At 37.7% G+C, this 24,003-nt stretch overlaps 2 protein-coding genes across 3 annotated transcripts in view; both read right to left on the bottom strand.

Moving 5' to 3' along the window:
• Positions 1–7,595: 7,595 nt before the first annotated feature.
• LOC127448512 (taste receptor type 2 member 10-like) lies at positions 7,596–12,353 on the bottom strand. The gene has a single exon (XM_051711125.1). The coding sequence runs from the start codon at positions 10,103–10,105 to the stop codon at positions 9,047–9,049; it is 1,059 nt and encodes a 352-aa protein (XP_051567085.1). The 5' UTR covers positions 10,106–12,353; the 3' UTR covers positions 7,596–9,046.
• Positions 9,429–24,003, bottom strand: part of LOC127448485 (protein HEG-like) — a 35,298-nt gene continuing 20,723 nt past the window's right edge. The window contains exons 10-14 of one of the 2 annotated variants that reach the window (XR_007898533.1): positions 17,849–17,886; positions 17,565–17,652; positions 17,302–17,479; positions 13,966–14,327; positions 9,429–9,561 (exon numbers count right to left, since the gene is read on the bottom strand). Coding sequence is in view for 1 of the 2 variants with exons in the window: in XM_051711062.1 (XP_051567022.1) it covers positions 14,184–14,327; positions 17,302–17,479; positions 17,565–17,652; positions 17,849–17,886 (448 nt within the window). In the remaining variant the exon portion in view is untranslated. Of the gene's footprint in view, positions 9,562–12,566; positions 14,328–17,301; positions 17,480–17,564; positions 17,653–17,848; positions 17,887–24,003 lie in introns of those variants that run through there. The other variant, XM_051711062.1, reaches the window with a different exon arrangement.

Genomic DNA, 24,003 nt, shown 5'->3' with positions numbered 1-24,003 from the left:
CATTTATTTCAAACATCAAAATTCCAGCATAAACTTTGTCACACAGGGGTCACACTCAGACTTCAACCTGTGTGGTATGTTTGGTATGTGTGTACAGGTTTGTCTACACTTTTGAGGGCCAAATGTACTCATCAGTTAAAAAAAAAAAAATGTGGATGTTGCAGATGATGTTGATCTTCAAAACTAGTGATGTGCACATGCTTGTGGAATGGTTAGATTTAGGGGTAGAGTTTGGAAATAGAAAATATCTTTAACCTGATATGAAATCAGTGGAAGTCTATGAGAGATCACTAATATAGCCAAAAAAAACCTGTATGTATGTGTGTGTGTTTGTGCGTGCATATGTTTTCTGCATTGTTCATGTTTTATAGTCTCACCCCTTCGTTTATGTATGGTTGTGTTCTGAATTGTGTCTGATTTACTGATTTTTATTTGACAAATAAATAAAATAAAAAAACCTCTGTATTTTAGTATTTCCCATTCATTTCCTATGGTGGGTCAATTTTGGACTGAACACCACAAGTGTCACACGAGTGACCATTTAGATTTATCCTTCAAGTCCAGATTTTGTGTGTGTGTGTGTTCAGATAGCTAGTGGAGGAAAAGTCACAAAATCTTGTACCACTCAGATAAAGGACACCATTTTTATTAAAGAAACAAAATCAAAATGGGTCAAAAATGACCCGAACACCACATGAGAGTTAAACCACTTGCTTGATCTTTGTGTCCATTCCAGTGAATAATAAATCTGATAACCATGTTAGTATAATTATGAAAAATATGTGCAATTTACTGAGTCAATTTGCATTTGTATTTACAATGGAAATATTGGATCACTGACACTATTAACTACCAAATGTCTTATTTCTGATATTTCCTGACTACATACTTGTGATGCTCACTAACACATCATCAGTGATGTTCTGGTATGGAATTATATTTGGACCTTTATTCTGCACACACAAAATTAGTTTAGTAGGTAAAAGTATTGTCTCGCAAAGAAGATTTAGTTTTGGGCAAGCGCAAATCAAAACGCGAAGCTGTTTACAAGCGCGTAGATCATAAACATCACAATCAAAGTGTAGCAGAAGCGCCAACAGGCAATAAGCTCCAAATTCAGTGCATACTTTATATAGTTATCATTGCAAGAGATATTTACCCCATGAAATTTAGGTAGTTAACCAACAGGGGAACAAAAGCTGTAGTTGCCAAATACTGAAAGGGCTTATATTTCCAAGTAGCTTTGGTGCATAAGCTCAAAAAAAATCACACTAAGGTCCAAAAGAGAGGGGAAGCTCACACACAATGTGTAGAAAAAGTCTTACAATGTTTTTCGTTTGTTTACTGAGAGGCCAAAATGTGCAAAAGTGCAAAAAGTGCTCAGTGCAAAGACAAAACGTTTTCGATTTACATCGTCATCAGTGTCCCGTAAACAATAGCGCACCAGATTCCATTTATAAAGAGGGAGTATTTACCGTATTTGTCCTAATAGGATAGACTTATAAATATACAAAAGTTTGCTAAATGTAATAGACATATATTGCCTCTTTATATTGTATGCAGTCATTCACAGATATTACTAAAGTAACAAAGACAAGTTATCAAGAATCTACGTGTATATATATATCAGGAGATAGAGGACACAAATGACATAAAAATTACATACAAAAATTACCCATTATATTATTACATCACAGCCATATACCAATAATATTCATTATTCAAAGAAGAATTGTTGTATGCACACAAATCAGTAAGGAATTATATTTTGTGTCATATATATATAGCCTACATCATACTTTGAGAAATGTAAATTATGTCAATACAAATGTTGATCATGCATAATTCAAAAACCATGTTCTGAGTATCAGTTTGACTCAGATCTTGATTTTTTATGCAAGAAAAAGACAATACCCCAAATGTGAGACCTCTTCAACAGTGACAGTACAACACTCGACAAGGAGGCACACGCGCCAGGGGCGGCCTGGTGGAGGACGCAAGGACTTTGAGTCAGTTAAGGAGAACATGCAAAATCTGAACTTAATCTTCAATTTATCCAACAACAGCCTATCTACTGCAGAAGAACAACTGCTCAACAAAGGTTTGTGTTATGTCCCTCCAACATCTACAGATCCCTTTCAGCTGAAAATTGAAATGTTTAAATTCTATAGATCCTTGAAATTGAAATACTTTTACTATAAAGATGTTGTACAGAGACGAGATCAGCCAGTGTCTGGGAATAAATCATTTAGAGCTAAAAGTTATTTTTGCCCTCCTGTTAATTATGCAGCAATTTAAACTTTTTGCAATTTGGTTGATGCAGATATTGATAAAACTCTGAAGATAGGCTACCCAAGCCCGAGTATTGTGGCTTGAAAACACAACAGACTTAGATGCAGCTTCAAAATGAACACGATGTAATATGGAAACCTGCCGATAAGGGCGGGGGTTTGGTTCTAATGGATAAAAATACGTACTATATCTCTGAGAGATTAAATCACAACTTTCAAATGATATCTGTTACACAAATTCGGACTCAAATCCAACTTTGCTTTTCAAAAAAGAGATTGATACAATTAGCTCAGTGGAATTGAAGTATCTTATTAAGGATTTTCCGGTAATTCCTGTCATTTATGTCTTGCCTAAAGTTCATAAATCTTTGATTCATCCTCCTGGTCGCCCTATAGTGACTTGCAATGAAAGTCTTTTGGAACCCATATCTCATTATGTTGATCGAATTCTTAAACCTTTGGTGGAACAACTTCCATCTTATTTGAAAGATACGGGTGATTTAATACAACAGCTAAAAGAGTCGCGTGGCGCCATGCGAGGGTCGGACGTGTGAACGCCGAACTCTGCACACTTTGCTAATTTTTCATACTTCTTGTGTCATAAACTGGTGAGATTCTATACACCCTGTTCCATGAAGACAATATGTCAAAGAATTCAAAATCATCAGGCTCTGTAGACATTAAAAGACACTTACGTGCTCATGCTGACACCCCTGACAGGGACACAGACCGGGGACTCAGTTTGGACGGTGCGGCAGGAGAGATTCAGCGTCAACTGTCGAGCATGTCGGCAATGCTGGCGAAGGTCATTGCTGACTTGGAGGATCTTGCTGTAATATGTCGATCGATCACTGCCATGGAGACTAAATTCTCTGAGTTGGTTATAAGAGTGTCAGACATCAAGAAATGGACCGATTATCTGGAGTCATCGGAGAGGGAATTAGCTGCTGACCCACTAGCGACCAAGACAGGCTTGGAACGCGTTTGGGAAAAGTTGGAAGACTTAGAGAATCGCAGCCGGCAAAACAACGTCCGAATTGTTGGAATTCCTGAGAATGAAGAAGGCAGAGATATGATGAAATTCCTAGATGAGCTCTTCCTGTGTCTGCTCAACATAACAGAACATAAGCTGGAAATCGAAGGAGCTCACAGGGTTCCGGCTCGGAGGTCCACTGAGGGAGACAGGCCCCGATCAATTCTGGCCAAATTTCTTGTGTTATGCGAGGCGAGGAGTACAGGAAGGCTTTCTTGGAAGAACCACAGCATTTTCTTGTTCCCAGACTTTGTGAATTCGACAAGAGAGAAACGTGATTTATTCAAGGAATGCAAGAAACAGGAAGTTATTGCCCCTAATTTGCCATTGCAAAGCCTTTCTATCAAACTAATTAGAAGTTACACCCCGATAGTTGAATAGGGAACTGCATGTCCAAAATCACCTTTCTTTTTCAACTAAATTGCAAAATAAATAAAAAAAAAATAAAGCAAATTAAGCCTTAAACTATTTGTAGTGAGTAACTGAACATTTCAGGTGGAAGGTGGGGACAGGAGTTACGCTGTCTAGCCAATTAACTGCTCTCTTTTCCTAATTAGAAAAATATTTTCTGCTATGAAATTCAGTCAGAGCTCAAAGGTTCAAAGGCTAAAAGAAGGAAATGGAATTAAGAAAAGGATTTTACTTAGGATAAGGATGAATGAATGATGTAAATGATGTAACTAAAAAGTACATACATAAGTGGAGAGATGCGGTCCTCAAGACAATAGTTTTAACACCAGCAAACGGTGCATTCAGTTGTTCTAATTGTGACTAAACCGGTTTATTACCTTTTGCTGTATTTTTTAATGGATATAAGTGAAGTTGTCTTAAACACTATTTAGGTTGATAAATGGATAGTATTTCATTCACTCAAACAAACAAAATTCATAACAAAATTCCTACAAATTGAATATAGTAAGTTTTATTAAAAATTTAATTAATTCAATTTAAATATATTGAGGTTTTATTAATTTACTTTTGTTTAAAATTTCATGGAGTTTTGTTAAAAAATTGAAATGCATCAATCTGAAATATAGGCAAGTTTTTGGAGTGTGCTCTCCATAGGATCATTTGATAGGACATTTATTAAACTAAATTTTTAGATTTAGCTTTTTGTTGATTTTGTATATTTTTGGTGTTGGGCCTCATGTATTCAGATAGAAGACAAAGGCAGGCCTAACAGTCATAAAAAACATTCCTCAAGCCCCCTCCTTCTAAGTCGTAAATTTTACTGACAAAAATCGCGCCAAAATCAAACAAAGGGAGTCCATAACAGACTACAGATCCATGAAGCCTTGCCCACTAAAGGATCGAACTCTCAACTCCTATTGGATGAGGCACACAACAGAACGTCCCTCAAACATGACATCATCAGGAGTTGAAATAATTCTGAAATGCTTCCAAAGTGGCTTCCGGCGACTTCGTTCACCGAATACGGACGTAGCTTTTTGCTGCTCTCCGGTGTAACCTCGTGGCATAAGGAAGTAATGTCCGACTTGAAACTGTAGCCATACAATCTCCATCTCGCTGGACGAGTTGAGATTACTCTGTGTTCAACCAAACACTCTAACGGATCCGAAGGAGACCGCCGAGCAATTCGCATCTTCATCCGTTGGCCTACAGAAGTGAAGAGATTAAAGATTTCTCTTCCATCTTCAATCAAGTCGACATTTCTGAGTTCTCCGCCAGCACGCCGAGAATCAACAGCCGTACCGCCCGCCGACAGCGCGAGGAAACTGCTCTCGTCATCACACGAGCCTCAAGAAACCAGGTCAAAGTTAAAGGACGGAGGAAAACACATTCTACCTGTGTCCTCATGCGATTCAAGTAAGAGGTTACGTCTGGGCAGAGATAGAATATTATAGTGTGTTATTCTTGTGTTTCAAGGTTTTTTGCTTGTACAGTTTACGGACCGCCATGTCCGCTCATTATTAATACTCAGAGTATTAATTATCACGAATTTGTTTTGCTGTATTGTAGTCCAACCAAATTGGACTGTTGTGCATTTTCGCCATCGCGGGTGAGACAGCAACTGAGTTCATCCATTAGAGTCAAATAACAAGGGACTTTTACGAGCCCCGCTCGTAAAACCGCGTCTCTGAGTGATGAACACGGCTGCTTCATCTCCAGCTATCGCGAAATCAGCTTTCGTGCTGTCACTGAATCATCTCTCTCTCTCACTAACCACACTGACACACACACACACACACACACTGTCACACACACACGCACACCTTATGTGTTATAGGATTATTTTTATTTCCATATCTAATCATATCACTGTTTAGTTTGTAGTTGTAAGTCGGAAGTTTATTGACTGCATTGTATTAATTATTAATTGATATTACTGCATAAATAAACTTTGTTTATATTACAAAGAGAAGTGTTTTGGTTTGTTTTGCATACACCTGTGTCGTGCTGACGGGATGTCAGTGCTCGGATTCAAACCTTCATTCATTGTTTTTTTTTTCCCGAAAATCGATATTCTTCGGATGTCGATTTTCCTAAGAAAACAATCTAACATTGAGACTGTTTTAATATTCGGTTATTAGTCCCTGATTTCAGGGTGGTGCCCCGTCAATGTTAATCCTTATTAATATTCTATTGATTTTTGATAATTGATAATTATCTTTGATTGAATTAGAATGATCAATAAGCTAGTGTTAATTTTAATGTTTCATCGATGTTAACAATTGATAAGTGTTGATTTTAAAGGATTAAAAAAAAGCTAACATTGATTCTCATCAATGTTCTATTGATTTTAATAATAATTATCTTTGATAATTATTAATTATTGCTAATAACCAAACTCGCTCCTAAACGTAGCACACTACATTTACTGGAGTCCTATATGAGGTTTTAATGAGTTAGATCCAATTAATTAATTTAAATATTGATTAATAACTACAGAAATAATTACCAATTATTTCTGATAGTAACACTGATCTAAACAACCAGTAAAGCCCTACATTGGCATATTTTAAAGTGCTGACATGCCACAATTTCAGACACATGTACAGGCAAGGGATAAAGTAGCATCTTCTCCCTGCAGCCACTGCTTCACAACAGTAACCAGGAAGTGAATATATATTATGCACTCTGCTTTAGGAGGTGTTTAGGTTTGTGTGGTTTGCGAGCCCAGAGACTATTTAGAGTAATTTAAGTGTCACCTATGATACCAATGTAGAACGGAAGTTCCGGCTTCAGGTAAAGGAGCCAATCACCTTTTAGATACAGACATCACCTGTCAATCAACTCGAGAACGTGCATGCACATTAACTAAACAAGACAGGAAATTTTTACATAATCTGAGGTAAAGAAGCACAATTTATTATATATTATATCTGACCAGTATAATCAGATTTTACTGCTGATTTGAGAAATGTTCTTTGATCATAATTAGACCCACCGTTTTGGAGATTTCGGTCTTTCCCCATTCAAGTAGATAGGAGATGCACTGGCATGCCGCTTGTTTACATAGAAAAATAGCTCCCGGGAGCATTCCAAAGATGTCCGCCGAGTGAACCACCTGGGTAAAAGGTGTGACAGGAGGACCTTCCCGGGGTAACTCACATTGCGACGGCTTTTGCAGGCAAATGCTCGAGTGAAAATAATGAAAACAAGCTTGAAGAATATTATTAGGTTTCCATGTTTTACAGTATTACTATTTTGGAAAGTATTTTCTAAGCTGTTTAAGAGTTATCACCGTTTATCGCTGAATGTGACAGAATATCAAAAACAAAACTATCTTAACCTCACTTTTCACTACAGCAAATGACGTCGCTGGACATCGTTTCCATCTAATACTCTACAACTACTTGCTTCTGTCACACACACAACAGCTTCCTGTCATGTTTACACACTCTACTGATTGGTTAAGTTTAGGTAGTGTATCTGTGTGACGGAATTGGAATTTGAGACAGAGGTAGTTCAAATGTATAAGCAATTTCGCCTCAGGGGCTATCCTAAAAAGTGGCTTAGATGATGCTCTTTACAGGGTTCGTACCATTCCTCCTTTGCCCAAAAGCAATAGAAAAAAACATCTCTGTGGTTTGTACAACAACCTTTTCTCTACACAGCCAAGAAATTAAATAAATATTCAAAAAACATTGGTATATTTTAAAGAGTGATCCTATTTGTTCCAATCTTTTTCATGATCCTTTGCACATTAAAGATCTAAAAATATTAGAGATTTTTTGGTTAAAGCGGACACTTTCACTCCGTATAATAAGAATGATGGACGATTGGATGAATCCATTGGTTTTTTCCCATGTTTTAATTGCGCCGCCTGCAAGAATAACAACAGAAAAATCAGCTCATTTAGGAGCTGTATAACAGACAGTACAGCATGTACAGTACAAAACAGTTGGTCACTTGTAGTTCTGAGAATGTCATTTATATAATATCTTGTCCATGCAACAAACAATATGTGAGGAAAACCATTAGACAAATTAGAACACGTATAATTGAGAATATGAGCAAAAAAACCAAAAAAAAACAAAAAAAAACAATTGCACGCCACTTTAATATATAATGTTTAATATATTTAATACTTTAATGTAACTGTACATAGTTATATTTGTAAATATAACTATGTACAGTTTACATTTGGAAATAAGTGTAGACATTTTTGAATCTCGGGTGATTGTACTATGCCCATGTTTTTGAATTATGCATGATCAACATTTGTATTGACATAATTGACATTTCTCGAAGTATTATGTATATATGACACAAAATATAATTCCTCACTGATTTGTGTGCATACAACAATTCTTCTTTGAATAATGAATATTATTGGTATGGTTGTGATATAATAATATAATAGTTAATTTTTTTAAATGTAATTTTTTTATGTAATTTGTGTCCTCTATCTCCTGATATATACACGTAGATTCTTGATAACTTGTCTTTGTTACTTTAGTAATATATATGAATGCCAGTATACCATATAAAGAGGCAATATACATCTATAACATTTAGCAAACTATTAGGACAACTACAGTAAATACTCCCTCTTTATAAATAGAATCAGGTGTGCTATTGTTAACTTGACACTGATGACGATGTAAATCGAATACGTTTTGTCTTTGCACTGAGCACATTTTGGCCTCTCAATAAATTAAAAGATTATAAGACTTTTTCTACACATTGTGTGCAAGCTTCCCCTCTCATTTGGACCCCATAAAATATAAACTTACAGTAGCCTACCAGGAAAACTGTTTGGCTGTTACAGTAAAATAAAGTATAGCCAAGGAATTCAAAATCCCTTTTTTTTTTTTTTTTTTTTTTTTTTATTATTATTTTGCTGTCTTAAACAACTTAAGTTGTCATATATTTCATATATGCTAGACTATGACAGCTGACATAATTAATCATGTTTCCTTTTCTATTATTTCTTCTCATTAATCAGTTCAGCCATAAGGGTTGGGGTACAATGCATAAACTTAATGCACAAACAGAAACTTTTCTAATTTAATGTCCAGAATAGAACAAAATGGAATAAAATAAAATAGAATCTTAATGTGATTTTTCATGTTCATGTTCATGTTATATTATTATTTGTATTTATTTATTTATTTATGTATTTTTACATCCATTACTTTGAGTGCTACCCCAGTATTGCTTTCCAATATATCCCCCTTTAACAATGCCAATAAATGCATCTGATGCCAGAAGTTCAATGACCTAAAGTGAGTTATGAGGAAAGAGGTTTGTGCCTTCAGTCAGATGAAAACTTCAGGGTTTGCAGAAGTTTTTTCCAGATATCTATCACCCTAAGCCGGAATATTGTCTGACCAACACATAAAATGATGGTTGTTCCAAGAGAGTATAGTGCCACAACAGAGTCACACAAATATTCACCTTGATCAAAATGTTCAACAAAATAGTAAAAAATTATATCTTCTGCTGTAAGCCATCCTGAGGAGATAAAGTAGAGGACTGTCTGTAAAACGCCCATGATGGTCACTCTCATTTGCCTCTGGAGATGAAGTGCAGAAAAAGAGCTGATGTTCTCCCTCATACTCTTCATGTGACTCCACAGGTAGAGAACGGTGGCACTGCTTGATGCCAGCATAATGACAACACCAAGGAAAAAATAACCACAGTTAAGCCAAAAGTTTGTTGTTAACAGAAAATATTTTAAATCCATGTTTCCATTGGTGATGTTCACTTGAACACTGGTTAAATTCAAGTCCGCTGCAGGCACAGCATCTTCCAATGGGTATGTAATTTCTAGAACAAATTCAAATGAAAAGAAGATTCTATCAAAAAACAATGTCAAGTACATAAAGACTTTGATGTGCGTCTTCACCCAGACCAAAAAAGCCTGCCGGACAGGAACAATCTGAAAGTAGTAAAACACATTCAGTCCAAGAGAGGAGGTAAAACTGGTCCTCATGGCAAACAGAGTAACAGCGTATGAAATGGTGTATAGCCACGTAGCTGGATGAAAATGGTCAAACAACACAAACAACAGGTTAAAAACATTAAGAGTGAGGTTGCACCCAATAAGTGATCCCAGTAAAACATTCAGAGGTGGCTTCAGGCTGTTCTTTGTTCCGTTCTCTGGAAAAAACATACAGTACACAAAAAACATGTTCATCAGAATGGTAGCACCAGAAACAGGCACAGTCAGTATGGTAAATTCCAATAAGTTCATGTTAATGCTGTAGGAATCTATTTTCCCGCTGGCCACTAAGAGCAACAACTTTCTTTTAAGAACACTGGAGGCTCCACCCCATAATTTGAATGCATATAGAATGGGCAAAAGCACCATCTCATTAAGACTTTCAGGGACCTTAAGAGCGGTGTGCTATAGATTGATGTAAATGTTGTGCAGTAGAAAATGAAATTATGATTAGAAGCCATTAGACCTGAAAACTCAGTGCTCTACAACTGGCAAAAAAAAAACGGGGCCTCTGAAAATCTTGAAAAACCACTTAAATTGTGATTTAGCTTCAGCTGTGTATGGAGTTCTTTCACTTAATTTTTGTTTGTCTACCCTGCAATCGACCCCATTCTGCTGGATTACTAATAAGTGCCAAACGCCATCAGACATTTATGCATCAATTCAAACTTCACCACCTTTCACTGGCCCATCCATTTTTATTGAGGCCCACCCAAAATAAATTTTCTGACTACGCCCTTGCTTACAACTAAAAATACATGACCTACTGTTGCAAAATTCACAATGTGATCAGTCTGTAGTCCTTTCTGTTATGTAATGTTCTTTTCATAAAACCACTAGCTTAACCTATGTATATATCCCAGTGATTAATAAACCTGACATAACCATTTTTGTATAATTATGAAAACTATGGGCAATTCACTGGATCAGTTTCCATATTTACAATGGAAATGGGATCACATACAAATTTACTACCAAATGTGAACTATCCCTTTAACCACTGCAAATCTTCTGGTATGCACCTTGCTGTTCAGTCCTGTTTCTAAATGTTGATGACCAGCTCTTCAGAGTTGAGTTAAGCTGAAGAAGGTATAGGCAGATGTTAAGCAAGTGTGAAACCCTCAAAAACTAGTCAAGTAGCCTCTTTTTTTATGCTGCATTTGCTGCAGACTCTGGGAAAGTACTGTTATAAAGACACTCACTGCTAACATGAGTTCCTCATCCATTGTGAATATTCAGAGTAGGAAGCACTATGTACAAAGCACCACCCACACAAAAGACATTGCCAAACCAAGCACCTTCATTTTGGTCAAGGCTGTGAATTCATGTGTCAAAGTTAACTAAACTCAAACCCTACAGGAAACTTCTTTGCCACTGAAGTCCATCAGGCGAAATTGCTGATTGTGGAGATCCCCATTGAGATGACTTTATTTCGCCAGTGGAATTTCGGCATGCAAAGGTAAATGTGACCAGGCTTTAAGAATGTTCTAATGAATGCTCTTAACGAATTGCACTAAGGAACTTCTTACAAACTTCTAATAATATATATACTAAGAATTTCAATTAAAAAAAATTTAAAAATCCAGAAGATTTTTGGTGAATCTGGCCCCTGATCGTGGTGGCAACAGTACCAGCTCTCCCCAAAGGCTTTTGGCAGCAACAGAATGTGCTCCTAACTCATTTTTTTTTTCTATTAACAAATAATGTATTATAGGCATATCCTTTCGATTGACTCACCTATTTAAAAAAAAAAAAAATTAAAGATGCTCCTATATTGCTAAGCACAAACTATTTAAAAAAGAGAAAAAGATTTCCCACAAATAAAAGAGGCAAAATTAATAAAGTACTACTGCAATTGTATTTTCATTTGAAAAGGAAAAAGTAGTTTGATTTGAATATTTTCCACCTTATTAAATGACTCACTGTGGTCAGTTTGCTGTTGACATCCTTTCAAATGTATTATTTTATACACAGCTCATTGTAAAACCTTACGAACCATAACCTCATCAATATACTTTTATTTGCATTTTGAAAGCTGAAATGCAGCAACATGAAATTGACATCTGTTCCACAAATGCTTCTAGAAAAAAGAGACATCTATAAAATTAACAAACACAAAACTTAAGAAACCAATCTTTATTTCTCCTTCATTTTAAAATACAAGTCTGACTACAACGCCAGGTTTAAGTGACCATCCTCAGAGGAAGGGAAAATACAAATAAGTTGGGGAAGAAGTCTCTGATATTAACGATTACAAATAATGCACACCTCATAAGAACACACTTTAGATCAAACGGACACCTGGCACCAGGTGAAGTCCATTCTCTCATGCACCAGTAAGCATCCATACAAATACATACTCACTGAGGGCTGGTGTGAGGTCCTCAGGTAATACTAGAGTATCTTTATCTGAAAAGGACATCTTAAATATAATAAATTAGAAAAAAAAAAAAAAAAACAAGGCAGTACTGTATTTTGTGATTATTACTGTAGTAAAAAAATAACAATTAAAACTGACAATATTGGAATTGTCTTGCTACATTTTGTCACGTTTAAATGTGTTTTTGTTCATGTTTTATTTTCATGCCTTTTCTTTTGAAATTAGTCATGCTTCCTGTTCCTGTTTCATGTCATGTGGTTTCCTTGTCATGTGACCCTCTTGTTTCACCATGTTTATTAGTCCTGTCTTTTCACTGGTTTATGTGTTTTGTTATCTTATTATCAGTTCTGTTTACTATTGGTTCCTGTTTATTACTCTTGTTATCATGTTCATTAATTTAGTAATTGGTTGTCTATGTCATGTGGTTATCCATGTATTTGAGCCCTCATGTTTGCCATTGTCTTTTGTCAAGTATTGTGTTGGTGTAACGTTGTGTCAGTTTTCATACTGTTAGTCAAGTAATTTATGTTTGTTTTCACTTTGGATTCATGTTTTTGGATACCAGCACTTTGTAAGTAAAACTGCACTTGGGTTCTCACATCATCATCATCGTCGTCATCATCCTCCTCCTCCGTTCCTGTGTTCAGCCTGTCCTGCCTGCTCTGTAATGTTACAGAGCAGGCAGGACAGCTGAATGGACGAGGACGACGATGTGAGAACCAAAGTGCAGTTTTATTTACAAAGTGCTGGTATCCAAAAACGTGAACCAACACAATACTTGACAAAAGACAATGGCAAACATGAGGGCTCAGATACATGGATAACCACATGACATAGACAACCAATGACTAAACTAATGAACATGATAACAAGAGTAATAAACAGGAACCAATAATAAAACAGAACTGATAATACGATAACAAGACACATAAACATAAATCAATGAAAAGACAGGACTAATAAACCTGACAAGGAAACCACATGACATGAAACAGGAACAGGAAGCATGACTAATTTCAAAATAAAAGGCATGAAAACAAAACATGAACAAAAACACATTTAAACGTGACACATTTCTCATAAACACTGCTCCCATTAATATTGCGTTTCACAATCTTTTACATAGGTTTAAATCTCCAGCAAATGTTTCACTTATCTTCTGTTAAAACTACCCCACTCCAAAGCATTCATTCATGATGAAAATACACAACCAGTCAAAAGTTTGGACACACTTGACTGAAATGTTTCTCTTGATCAAGCTTTGTTTTGCAGACAAAAATGAATAGTGCCTACCTACAGTATGGATTTATTTTGGAATGCTAAAAAGTGCACCTCATACATGGGCCAACACTGTTTAAAAAGTATCCCTGGTGGATAAATAATGAAGTTGGTTGAGAGAATGCTCAAAGTGTGCAGAACTGTAATCTAGGCAATGGGCAGCTACATTGCAGAAGCACAACTATACTTCACACATACTTCCATGTATGTTATTTCATGGTCTCGATGACATTACTATTGTTCTATATTATGGGAAATCGTAATTATAAAGAATGAGTGTGCCCAAATTTTTCACTGGTAGTGTACTCAAATGGACATCCAGATACCCCTTACACACTCCAAAACTTAACACAGTATCCAAAGTATAAATATGATACATTTATGGCTTATGCTGTTTGAGATAAGATCTGTGTGAGGAGTTTATAGTGCAAACTTTTATAATGTAAAAGTTATACTGTAGATCAGGCATCTCATGTGTTATTCTCCATCAATCTAGACTAAATTCACAGACTTCCACTGAAGAATAATCACTCAGCTGGGAGCTAAAAAGAACAGATCAATGAAATCTCACCGTTTCATGTTGTACTCCTCAGCTCTGAAGTTTCATTGAGGCATGGCATGGAAAATGCAAAACTGACCCGACAGAGCTCTGTGGCTTTCTTCCAGTCCCACAGATAATTGTCTTTTTCTGCCAGCTCATTTTCACATTCAGATGCCTTTAGTGGTCAGTATCCAGCTCGGGTCCAACCACGCAGAGAGAGCTTATTACAGGCCTGCTGGATAAGACCATCAGAAGTAGTCCCTTCGACGTGAATCATCACTTATGAAGGAAGGGTTCCACTGAGCTGGGTAAATGCAGGAATGCCTTGAACCGGGGAGGCCAGAGAAGGGATACAGCCCATTGCGCTCCAGGTCGGAGTTTCTCAATGCAGGCTACAAGAGAGAATAGCAATCCCATATAAGCTTATAATGTGGAAAGATATTCCATAATTAAGCAGTACTAAGTATACATAGTTATAGGAAAGTGGGAAAAGATGTTTAATTTGTGATCCTGTGCTACTATTGTTCTTCATGAAGCAGACATTTCTCTACCCAAAGCAACTTAAGAGTACAGTACAGCCCCCCTAGAGCAACCTAGGTGCCTTGCTCAAGGCTACAATGGTGGTAGATCATGTATCACCATTTCTTGGATATGAACCTACAACCTTTGGGTTACAGGTCTGGATGTTTAACAACTTTTGGTGTGTTTCTCACACAAAGCTATCATACGGCTTTGGTAGACTTGGAATATAGCACAAATATTTCATGGATTAAGTTTATGATGCTTTTGCATCCTTTTTGAAGATTGAAAGCTCCAGTCCCTATTTATTGCAATTGCATAGACAAGACCGAAAAGCATAATCTTTAAAATGTCTCCTTTTGTGTTCCATTTAAGAAAGAAAGTCACACAAGGCTGAGTAAATGTTTAATAGGGTTAATTTTGATATCATATTATTAAAGGTGCAGTATGTAAGATTCAGAATCCCTTGTTATTAATGACACCTGTGGCCGTTAAATGAACTGCAGCAAGCTACCTGTTGCTCGTGCTCACACTCCATAGGGATGCAAGCATCGGCCAAAACAATGACGTAACGTACAAAGAGGCTGAACGTGATTCACCGACATCATGCTGACAGATGAGGTAGCATAATTAAAATTACACAGTTATGATTGTTTTACTATAAACTTTGAGACTGCATATTATATTTGACTCTCCAGTGCTGGAACAGGGCTAAAACAAAGTGTGGATATAGGTCTGACTATGCAAGACTGTAGTTTGAAGTAATCACTTTTCTTTGCATGATACATTGACTGCATTTATACGATAGCCTATGTCGGCGTTAGCTACCTAGCCAGCTTTATCAATAGCTGTTAGCTAAATTTGGTGGATGATAACAGTAGCTGTTTATAAAATAGACTGTACATTATAAATATGTTGACACAATTCAGTATTGATGTGATTCCATCACAACTCTCATTTTGGTATATCGATGCGCTATTGTTTTATAATAATAGAATGTATATATTTTTTGTATAACAAAGTTACGTTACACTAATGAAAGGGTCTTTTTGCATTATCTTGAACATTGTCTAGCATTCATTTAATGTATTATTGTAGTTTACCTTGCTGAATAATTACAGATTAACATTGACATTAACCTGACTTTTAGTATAAAGAGAAGATCGTTGAAATTATTTGAATGTTACAAAGCAAGGTAGCTTGCAATTCGTCAGCGTTAGCAGGCAAGATCAAGTTAGCTAAAATTACAAAGATCAATCCTTATAGCACTATATTTCACATGCTTTGCAGTTATGTAAGCTTACCTGTCCAATAAGAAGAACGTCAATTCAGGGTCGGTTCCAGTTCAGGGTTTTGATCCCCAAAACTGAACGAAGGTCCCTCAAAGAATCAAATGCCCTGCTGATGTTCACTCTAGTTTTTGCTCGACCACGATCACGTTCCCGCTTAGCCAGATGGGATTCAATAAATAAATGTTTTTTTGTTTTGTTTTGTTTTTTGGCTTTTGAGTTTGTGTAGGAGTCGGTGTTGTGCTGGGAGCCGGACGTTTGCTGGATACCATCTCTAAAATAACGTTACCTAGTGTTGCAGTTTGTTGTCGCTGTTGAATAGTGGAAGAGACGCACTGAGTCAAGGCTCTCGGGAGCGTGCATAAATGTCACATCCTTTGGATTTTCCCAGCAAAAGCGACCCGCTCCCTTTGCATGAAAACACTGTGTAACAATTTTTTTTATTTTAATTTTTTTGTTCCTGGGTAGTAAGTGTTATTTCCTAATTGCTTATGCCTCAAACTTTGCCCACAAACTTTGCTTTTGTGACCAGGACAGTGATATTTTGAAATTTAACTATTTCCAATGAGAAAATGGGCGAATTTGTGTCTTTTCGTTCACATAAAGTCAGAAAAAAACAACATATGAATCCAAATTAACATGTATTTATACTAAAGTAATATTCAAAGCCGTGCTGGTCCATATGGTAACAAGTACCCATCTCTTCCCCTGGCTCACTCGGTGCACCTCAAAGAGGATTACAACAGCATCAAGACCTTGCTGGACGCCTTGAAGTATGATGAGTATGGCTGGGAGGTCATAGGAGACTTCAAAATGGTGGCATTCCAAGGCGGTTTTACCAAGTTTCCCTTCTATCTTCACCTTTGGGACAGCAGGGACACCAATCTTCACCTTTGGGACAGCAGGGACACCAAGGCGCACTACCACAGGTGCGACTGGCCACAGCGGACCGAGTTCTCTGTGGTGAGGAACAACGTCAAGTGGGAGCCACTGGTGGACCCCCGGAAGGTGCTGTTGCCACCACTGCACATCAAATTGGGCTTTACGAAACAATTTGTCAGGGCTCTAGATAAGGAGTCGTCTGCCTTCAAGTACCTTCAAGACTTCTTCCCTAAGCTGTCTGAGGCAAAGGTCAAAGCCGGTGTCTTCAATGGACCACGGATAAAGAAGGATTTTGGATTCATATGTTGTTTTTTTCTGACTTTATGAGAACGAAAAAACACAAATTCACCCGTTTTCTCATTGGAAATAGGTAAATTTCAAAATATCACTGTCCTGGTCATAAAAGCAAAGTTTGTGGGGAATAATAGCCACTTTCTATACTTTTGAGGCATAAGCAATTAGGAAATAACACTTACTACCCAGGAACAAAAATTGTGTTACATAGAGAAATCAGTCTACAGGTTTTAATAGGCAACCTAGGAAGTCTGGGAAGGGCTCATTTTTTAAGTTGCGTTACAAGCCGTTCACACATTGGCAAAAAAAAGGCAAATATTACATGAAAGGTTTTACATATTGCACCTTTAATTAAAAGCTCACAATAAGTGCATAGACTCACTGAGTAATAGATGTCTGTCATTTGCAGGAGATTTTTGGTGCTGCCATTCTCCTGCATCTCGATGGTCTCTCTGCCCCACTCCATGGACACACGGTTACTCTTCGGAAACTCTGCATAGGGCGACATCTGAAGGTCTCCACTTTTGAAGATGATTTTGTTGATGTCATTTTTGTCCTTTCTGTGGAGGCAGCAAAGAAAATTCTTGATATTCTTATTGGAAAAACAAATAAAGAGAAAGTTGCACATTTGTCTGATTAACTTACTTGCAGCAGGTGACTATAAGAGCAATGATGACAATCAACAGCAGAGCTCCCGCAGCTGGAGAGACCACCACAGCTATCAGCTTATAGACTGCACGTAAACAGAAGGTTACTTCAACAAAGATCTTCTATTAAGTAAATATAAAAATACACTTTAAATGAATGCTATGTTTTTCAAAAATACTATCAATCTACAGTTTATATATTTTAATATGTTTTATTTTGGATGTCACTTTAAATCTACCTTTACAGGTACAGAATATAAATACATGTAATTAAAATCTTACAATTGTTGCAGTTGAAACCTCCAAATCCAAACATGCACCTGTGAAAATTTTTTTTTAAAAATTAAAAAAATATATTGAATATTAGTGGGTTTTAAAGGAATGTTCCAGATTTGAAAGAAGTTAAGCTCAATCAACAGCATTTTAACACATCCCTCATATATTTAAGAAAAGGAAATAAAAATCTAAGAATCTAAGTTACAGTAAGGCACTTACAATGTAAGTAAATGGGGCTAGTGCATAAACATTAAAATACACACTGTTGCAAAAGTATGGTGATAAGACATAAAAATTATATGTGTTAACATGATTTTAGTTTAAGAAATTCAGGGATTTACTGGCGTTATGGCGTTTACCTGATTACAGGGTTTGCCGGTGTTACATTGTTATAACACGAAGTTGTAATGTTGGATATAACTTTATACAGATGAGATAACGAGCGATTTTTTTTCACTCTAAAATTATTTTAATACATATAATGTTTATGTCTTATCATCAGACTTTGGAACAGTGTGTATTTTAATGTTTATTGACTGGCCCATTCACTTCCATTATAAGTGCCTTATTGTAACCGCAATTTTTGTTTAGTTTTTTTTCTTTCTTTAAATAAATGAGGGATGAATTAAATAATTTTTGTGTTATTATGGTTCCATATCACTTAAACAAATTATTTCAGTTATTTCAAAGAGCAGTATAGGCTACCACAGCAAAATAACCAAATAAAACAAAGACACTGGCTAAGTACATTGGATAAGAATGACAAACAATGTCTCCAATTTCCTGCATTTATTTCAATTTCTGTTAAAAAGCATCTTTGTGCTCTCACCCACCCACACACACACTGACACACATACACACTCATACATTGAGTTGAGACCAACAAACAGAGCCTTGATGTAAGTGCACCTCTGCATCTTTTTTTTTTTTTTCACCCAATTTGGAATGCCCAATTCCCAGTGTGCTTTTAAGTCCTTGTGGTTGCCTCAATCCGGGTGGTGGAGGATGAATCCCAGTTGCCTCTGCATCTGAGACCATCCACCGTGGCATCCACTCTCAACTCACCACGCACCCCACCGAGAACGAACCACATTATAGCGACCACGAGGAGGTTACCCCATGTGACTCTACCCTCCCTAGCAACCGGGCCAATTTGGTTGCTTAGGAGACCTGTCTGGAGTCACTCAGCACACCCTGGGATTCGAACTAGCGAACTAGCGAACTCCAGGGGTGGTAGCCAGCGTCTTTTACCACTGAGCTACCCAGGCCCCCTGCACCTCTGCATCTTGATCAATACAACAGTTTCTATATTATCCTAAATAAGTTTTAATATCTGTGGAAAGCACCTTCGCGCTCTCTCTCTCTCCCTCTCTTTTACTCTCACTCTCTCTCTCTCTCTCTCTCTCTCAAACACACACACGCAACAGAGCCTTCATGTCAGCATGCCCCTGTGATTCAGTGGGGATGTAAACAGTTGTTTGGCAAAGGAAAAGCTATATACAAGAATAGGGACACTCGCTGCTAATGAGAAGTATACTTTTACATCTTTGCAATTTGAAGTGATGTTACTGATGACGAAAGCCGCAACAAACAGAGGTAATCCCACACGCGATCTCTTTCAGTTTCTCTTTCTCTTTCTCACTCACATGCATGCACACCCTTGTTAACTCAGTAAGTGCTCCAGTAAAGTAGCACAAGCCTCTGTTGCTAGTTCTAAAGTTACATATTTTAACTAGTAACAAAGGCTTTAATGGTACCAAAACAATGCTGAATCTGTGGCAGCAGAAAGTAGTTCCACTCATAAGAGTATTTAGGAGTGAAAACCAGAAAATGTCTTGAGCTAAAACCCTGAACGATGTCTTAAAGTGTGGTAACTGAGAGAGCCACGTGACGCCATGCGAAGGGCAGATGTATGAGACAGCTCTGCACACTTTGCTATTTTTTTTATTATTTTCATGATATAATCCAGTGAAATTCGATACACCCAGTTACACATTTGCTGTTCGAGGTAAAAATGGTAAAGAAGTCAAAATCCTCGGGCTCTGGAGACATTAAAAGACACTTACGGGTTCAAGATGAAAGCCCAGACAGGCCTGTGGACCGGAAATACGATTTGGATGGCGCGGCGGGAGAAGGAATCCCGTGTCAACTGTCCAACATGTCGGTGATGTTGCCGAAGGTACTTGCGGACTTGGAGGATCTCGCTGTAATACGTCGATCGATTACGGCGATGGAAAAAAAATTCTCTGAGTTAGTCACAAGAGTGACAGATGTTGAGAAACGAGTCGATTGTTTGGAGTCATCAGAGAGGGAATTAGCCACTAATCCGCCCGCAACCAAAGTTGATTTGGAATGTGTTCTTGAAAAGCTTGAAGATCTTGAAAATAGAAGCCGCAAGAATATCATTCAAATTGTTGGAATTCCTGAGCATGAGGAGGGCAGAGATATGGTGAAATTCCTAGACGAGCTTTCCAGAGTCTGCTCGACATAACAGGCCACAAGCTGGAAATCGAGTGAGCTCACAGAGTCCCAGCTCACAGATCTGCTGAGGGAGAAAGGCCCCGATTGATTCTGGACAAATGTTTGAGATCATCCGATAAAGAATGAATAAATAATGAATTTAATCAATTTTGGAATAAGGCTGTAACATAACAAAATGTGGAAAAAGTGAAGCGCTGTGAATACTTTCCGGATGCACTGTAATTTTGGGAGGAGACTTTAATCTTTTGATGGACTCAGTCCTTGATCATAGTGAAGCAAAAGTGTGTAAGCCCCCTAAAGCAACATTGATGCTTCACAGGATGTGTAAAAATCTTGGTCTTACAGATATTTGGAGACTTTTGAACCCATCTGGTAGAGACTATACATTTTTTTCATCAGTCCATAAGATTTATTCTAGAACAGATTTTTTTTTTTTTTATCCAAATCCCTCATTTCATCTGTTGTTGATTTCCAACAAATGTTAAAGACTGAAAACAGTGTTTATATGGAGACCACCTGGTCCTCGGTATCCTCTGTGGGCGTGACTTGGGAGGCACTTAAGGTGGTTCTTAGGGGTCGAATCATACAGTATGCCTCATTCATCAAAAAATCCAAAGCACGAGAACTCGTGACGTTGGAAGGAAATATTAAAAGTGCAGAGGCAGAGCTGAAGTGCCATATGTCATCTGATGGCCTCAGAGAATTGACTCGATTGAAATATAGATATAATACAATTTTGTCGCAGAAAGTGGAGTTTTGGTTATTCAAGGCAAGACAGTCATACTTTGAGTCAGGGGACAAAACAGGGAAGCTTTTGGCTAGATATATAAATCAGAAAGAGTCTCTTTCTATCATTCCCTCAGTGAAATCTGCTGGTGGTGAAATTTTTACCTTGGCCATTGATATTGCCTTTAAAGAGTTCTATCTTGATCTTTATAGTTCCACCTCTTCGTCTACTGATGAAGATATTAGAAACTTTGTGGAACCATTAGATCTTCCTAAACTGAAGACTGAGCAAAAAAAACTCTCTTGATTCTGAGATAACCTTGGAGGAGCTTGACAAGGTAATTAAGTCCCTACCTACTGACAAGGCTCCGGGGCCAGATGGTTTTGCCACAGAATTTTTTAGATCCTATGCTACAGAACTACATATAGATCAGGTGGGGTTTATTCGGGGTCGTATCTCTTCTGATAATATTAGGTGTTTCATCAATATCATGTGGTCAGTAGCGAATGATCAGTCTCCGGTCGCTGCCATCTCACTTGACGCCGAAAAGGCGTTTGATATGGTAGAATGGGATTATCTTTTTAAGAGTTTGGAAATGTATGGGTTCGGGAGTACATTTATTGGTTGGATTAAGTTACTTTATAGATACCCTGTAGCAGCGGTACAAACAAATGGATTAATTTCAGATTATTTTACTCTGGATAGGGGCACTCGGCAGGGTTGCCCTCTTTCCCCATTATTGTTCTGTCTTGCCCTGGAAACATTAGCAGCCGTGATAAGAAAGGAGGATGATTTTCCAGGGGTGGTTACGGGAGGTGTGGCGCATAAACTTCTGCTTTACGCAGATGATATTTTATTATTTGTCTCTGAACCTACTAGATCTATGCCTTGCCTCCACAGAATTATTAATTCCTTTTCCAAGTTCTCAGGATACAAATTCAATTGGTCTAAATCCGAAGCTTTGGCTCTGACAGCGTACTGTCCAGTAACGGCTTTCCAGCCGGGTGTCTTCCAATGTCCCAAACAGGGCATTAAATATTTGGGGATTTTATTCCCAGTAAATTTGTCTGATTTAGTTAGTGTTAATTTTGACCCTTTAATAAAAAGGTTTTCGAGTGATGTGGGCAGGTGGGCTTCATTACATTTATCGATGATTGGGAAGGTTAATGTTATTAAAATGAATTGTATTCCAAAATGTAAATACCTGCTACAATCTCTCCCTATAGATGTCCCCCTCTCTTATTTCAAGCAATTTGATAGCATAGCGAAGTCCTTCATTTAGAATGTAAACGTCCCAGATTGCATTTTAATAAGTTACATAGGCCGATAGACAAAGGTGGGCTAGGCCTACCCAAGATTTTGTTTTATTACTATGCATTTAGTCTCAGACATTTGGCTCATTGGTCACTTCCACCTGAGAGAGCCCCTCCCTGGTTTGTTATTGAACAGACAGTTCTTGCCCCTGTTTCGCCATTACAAAGCATCTCTATCAAACTAATCGGAAAAGTTAAGTTACACCCTGTTATTTCGCATTTACACTTGGTATGGACTAAAGTGTCCAGATTGTTTAAATTGGACACTTATTTAAATGTTGCCTTGAGCATATAGCAGAACCCAAGATTGTGTATTGGCAAGTCCCCTTTCTGCTGGCCAGAGTGGATTGTGAGGGGGTTACTACACTCGGTGACCTATATGAAAGTGGAGTGTTGAGATCGTTTTAAAACTTGGTCCAACATTTTGGGATCCACAGACCTCAGTTTTATAGGTATTTACAACTGCGTCACATGCTTTGTACTATTTTTGGGAGTAGCACACACCCCCCTAAGGAGGCAGATGCTTGGGAGGTGATTGCAGCTTTTGGAAAAGGTCATGAGGCATCAGTGTACTACTCCCTATTAATTCAGAGTCTGGGGGACGGAGCCTTAACTTCTCTCAAGAGAGTATGGGAGAAAGATTTCAGCTTGGCATTGGAAGAAGGAGTGTGGGCTATGATTCTTAAAAACATTAAGTCTGCATCTAGAGATGCAAGGGTGCGTCTTATACAATTCAAAATTTTGCATAGATTTTATTGGACCCCTCTAGACTGTATGGGCTTGGTCTTAAAGACACACCCACCTGCTGGAGATGCCAATCGGAGGATGGAGACATGGCCCATGTGTTGTGGGGTTTAAATGTTGTGTGTGTGTATATATATATATATATATATATATATATATATATATATATATATATATATATGTGTATGTGTGTGTGTGTGTGTGTGTGTGTGTGTGTGTGTTTCTTGTTATTATAAGATTTAATAAAAAATTTTTTAATTACAACAAAAAAAGTGTGCTAACTGTGGTATAAGCAGAATAATGAACTCCTGCCTGTTGGATTATTCAAAAATAATGCACACCGAGGATGTGCACGTCATGGCTGCATTACCACCTCGGGTGTGCATTATTTTGCAGTAATTCAACAGACAGGAGTCAATTATTCTGCTTATACTACAGTTACCACACTTTAAGATGGTCATCGCCATCTTAAACCATGCCACGGATGGCCACCTCGGTGTGTAGCTCTCCAGTTCTTTTGTTGTTTTTGTTTGTCCTGTGTTTAGTAATATTTTTCCAGTCAGTTTTACCAGGGACGAACTGCTGAACATTCGGCAGCATATACCAGATAACCTTTTCCCAGTTTTTGAATATTCGGATGTTTTGCTGGACATTTTAGTCGGAGGCGCAGCTGTGTTGTTTAAACGCGCTAGGAGACGCAGGCGAGGGAGACAAGCAGGCGCGCTGGTCAGGCTTCGTCAGCGCGGCTTTCGAACAGCGCTGCCGAGTATTCATCTAGCGAATCTCTGCTCTCTTCCTAACAAAATGGACGAACTACATCTCCTCACCCACACAAACAAGGACTTTTCAAACTCTGCTGCCTTGTGCTTCACAGAAACCTGGCTGAGTGAAGCCAT

Source organism: Myxocyprinus asiaticus, chromosome 11 (assembly GCF_019703515.2).
Source record: "Myxocyprinus asiaticus isolate MX2 ecotype Aquarium Trade chromosome 11, UBuf_Myxa_2, whole genome shotgun sequence".
NCBI lineage: Eukaryota > Metazoa > Chordata > Actinopteri > Cypriniformes > Catostomidae > Myxocyprinus > Myxocyprinus asiaticus.
The sequence above is the reverse complement of the archived record's forward strand: the minus strand, read 5'-3'. Positions and strand labels throughout refer to the sequence as shown.

Bases quoted from the DNA above. Each gene is read 5' to 3' on its own strand.
- LOC127448512 (XM_051711125.1), bottom strand. From the start codon at position 10,105: ATGGTGCTTTTGCCCATTCTATATGCATTCAAATTATGGGGTGGAGCC.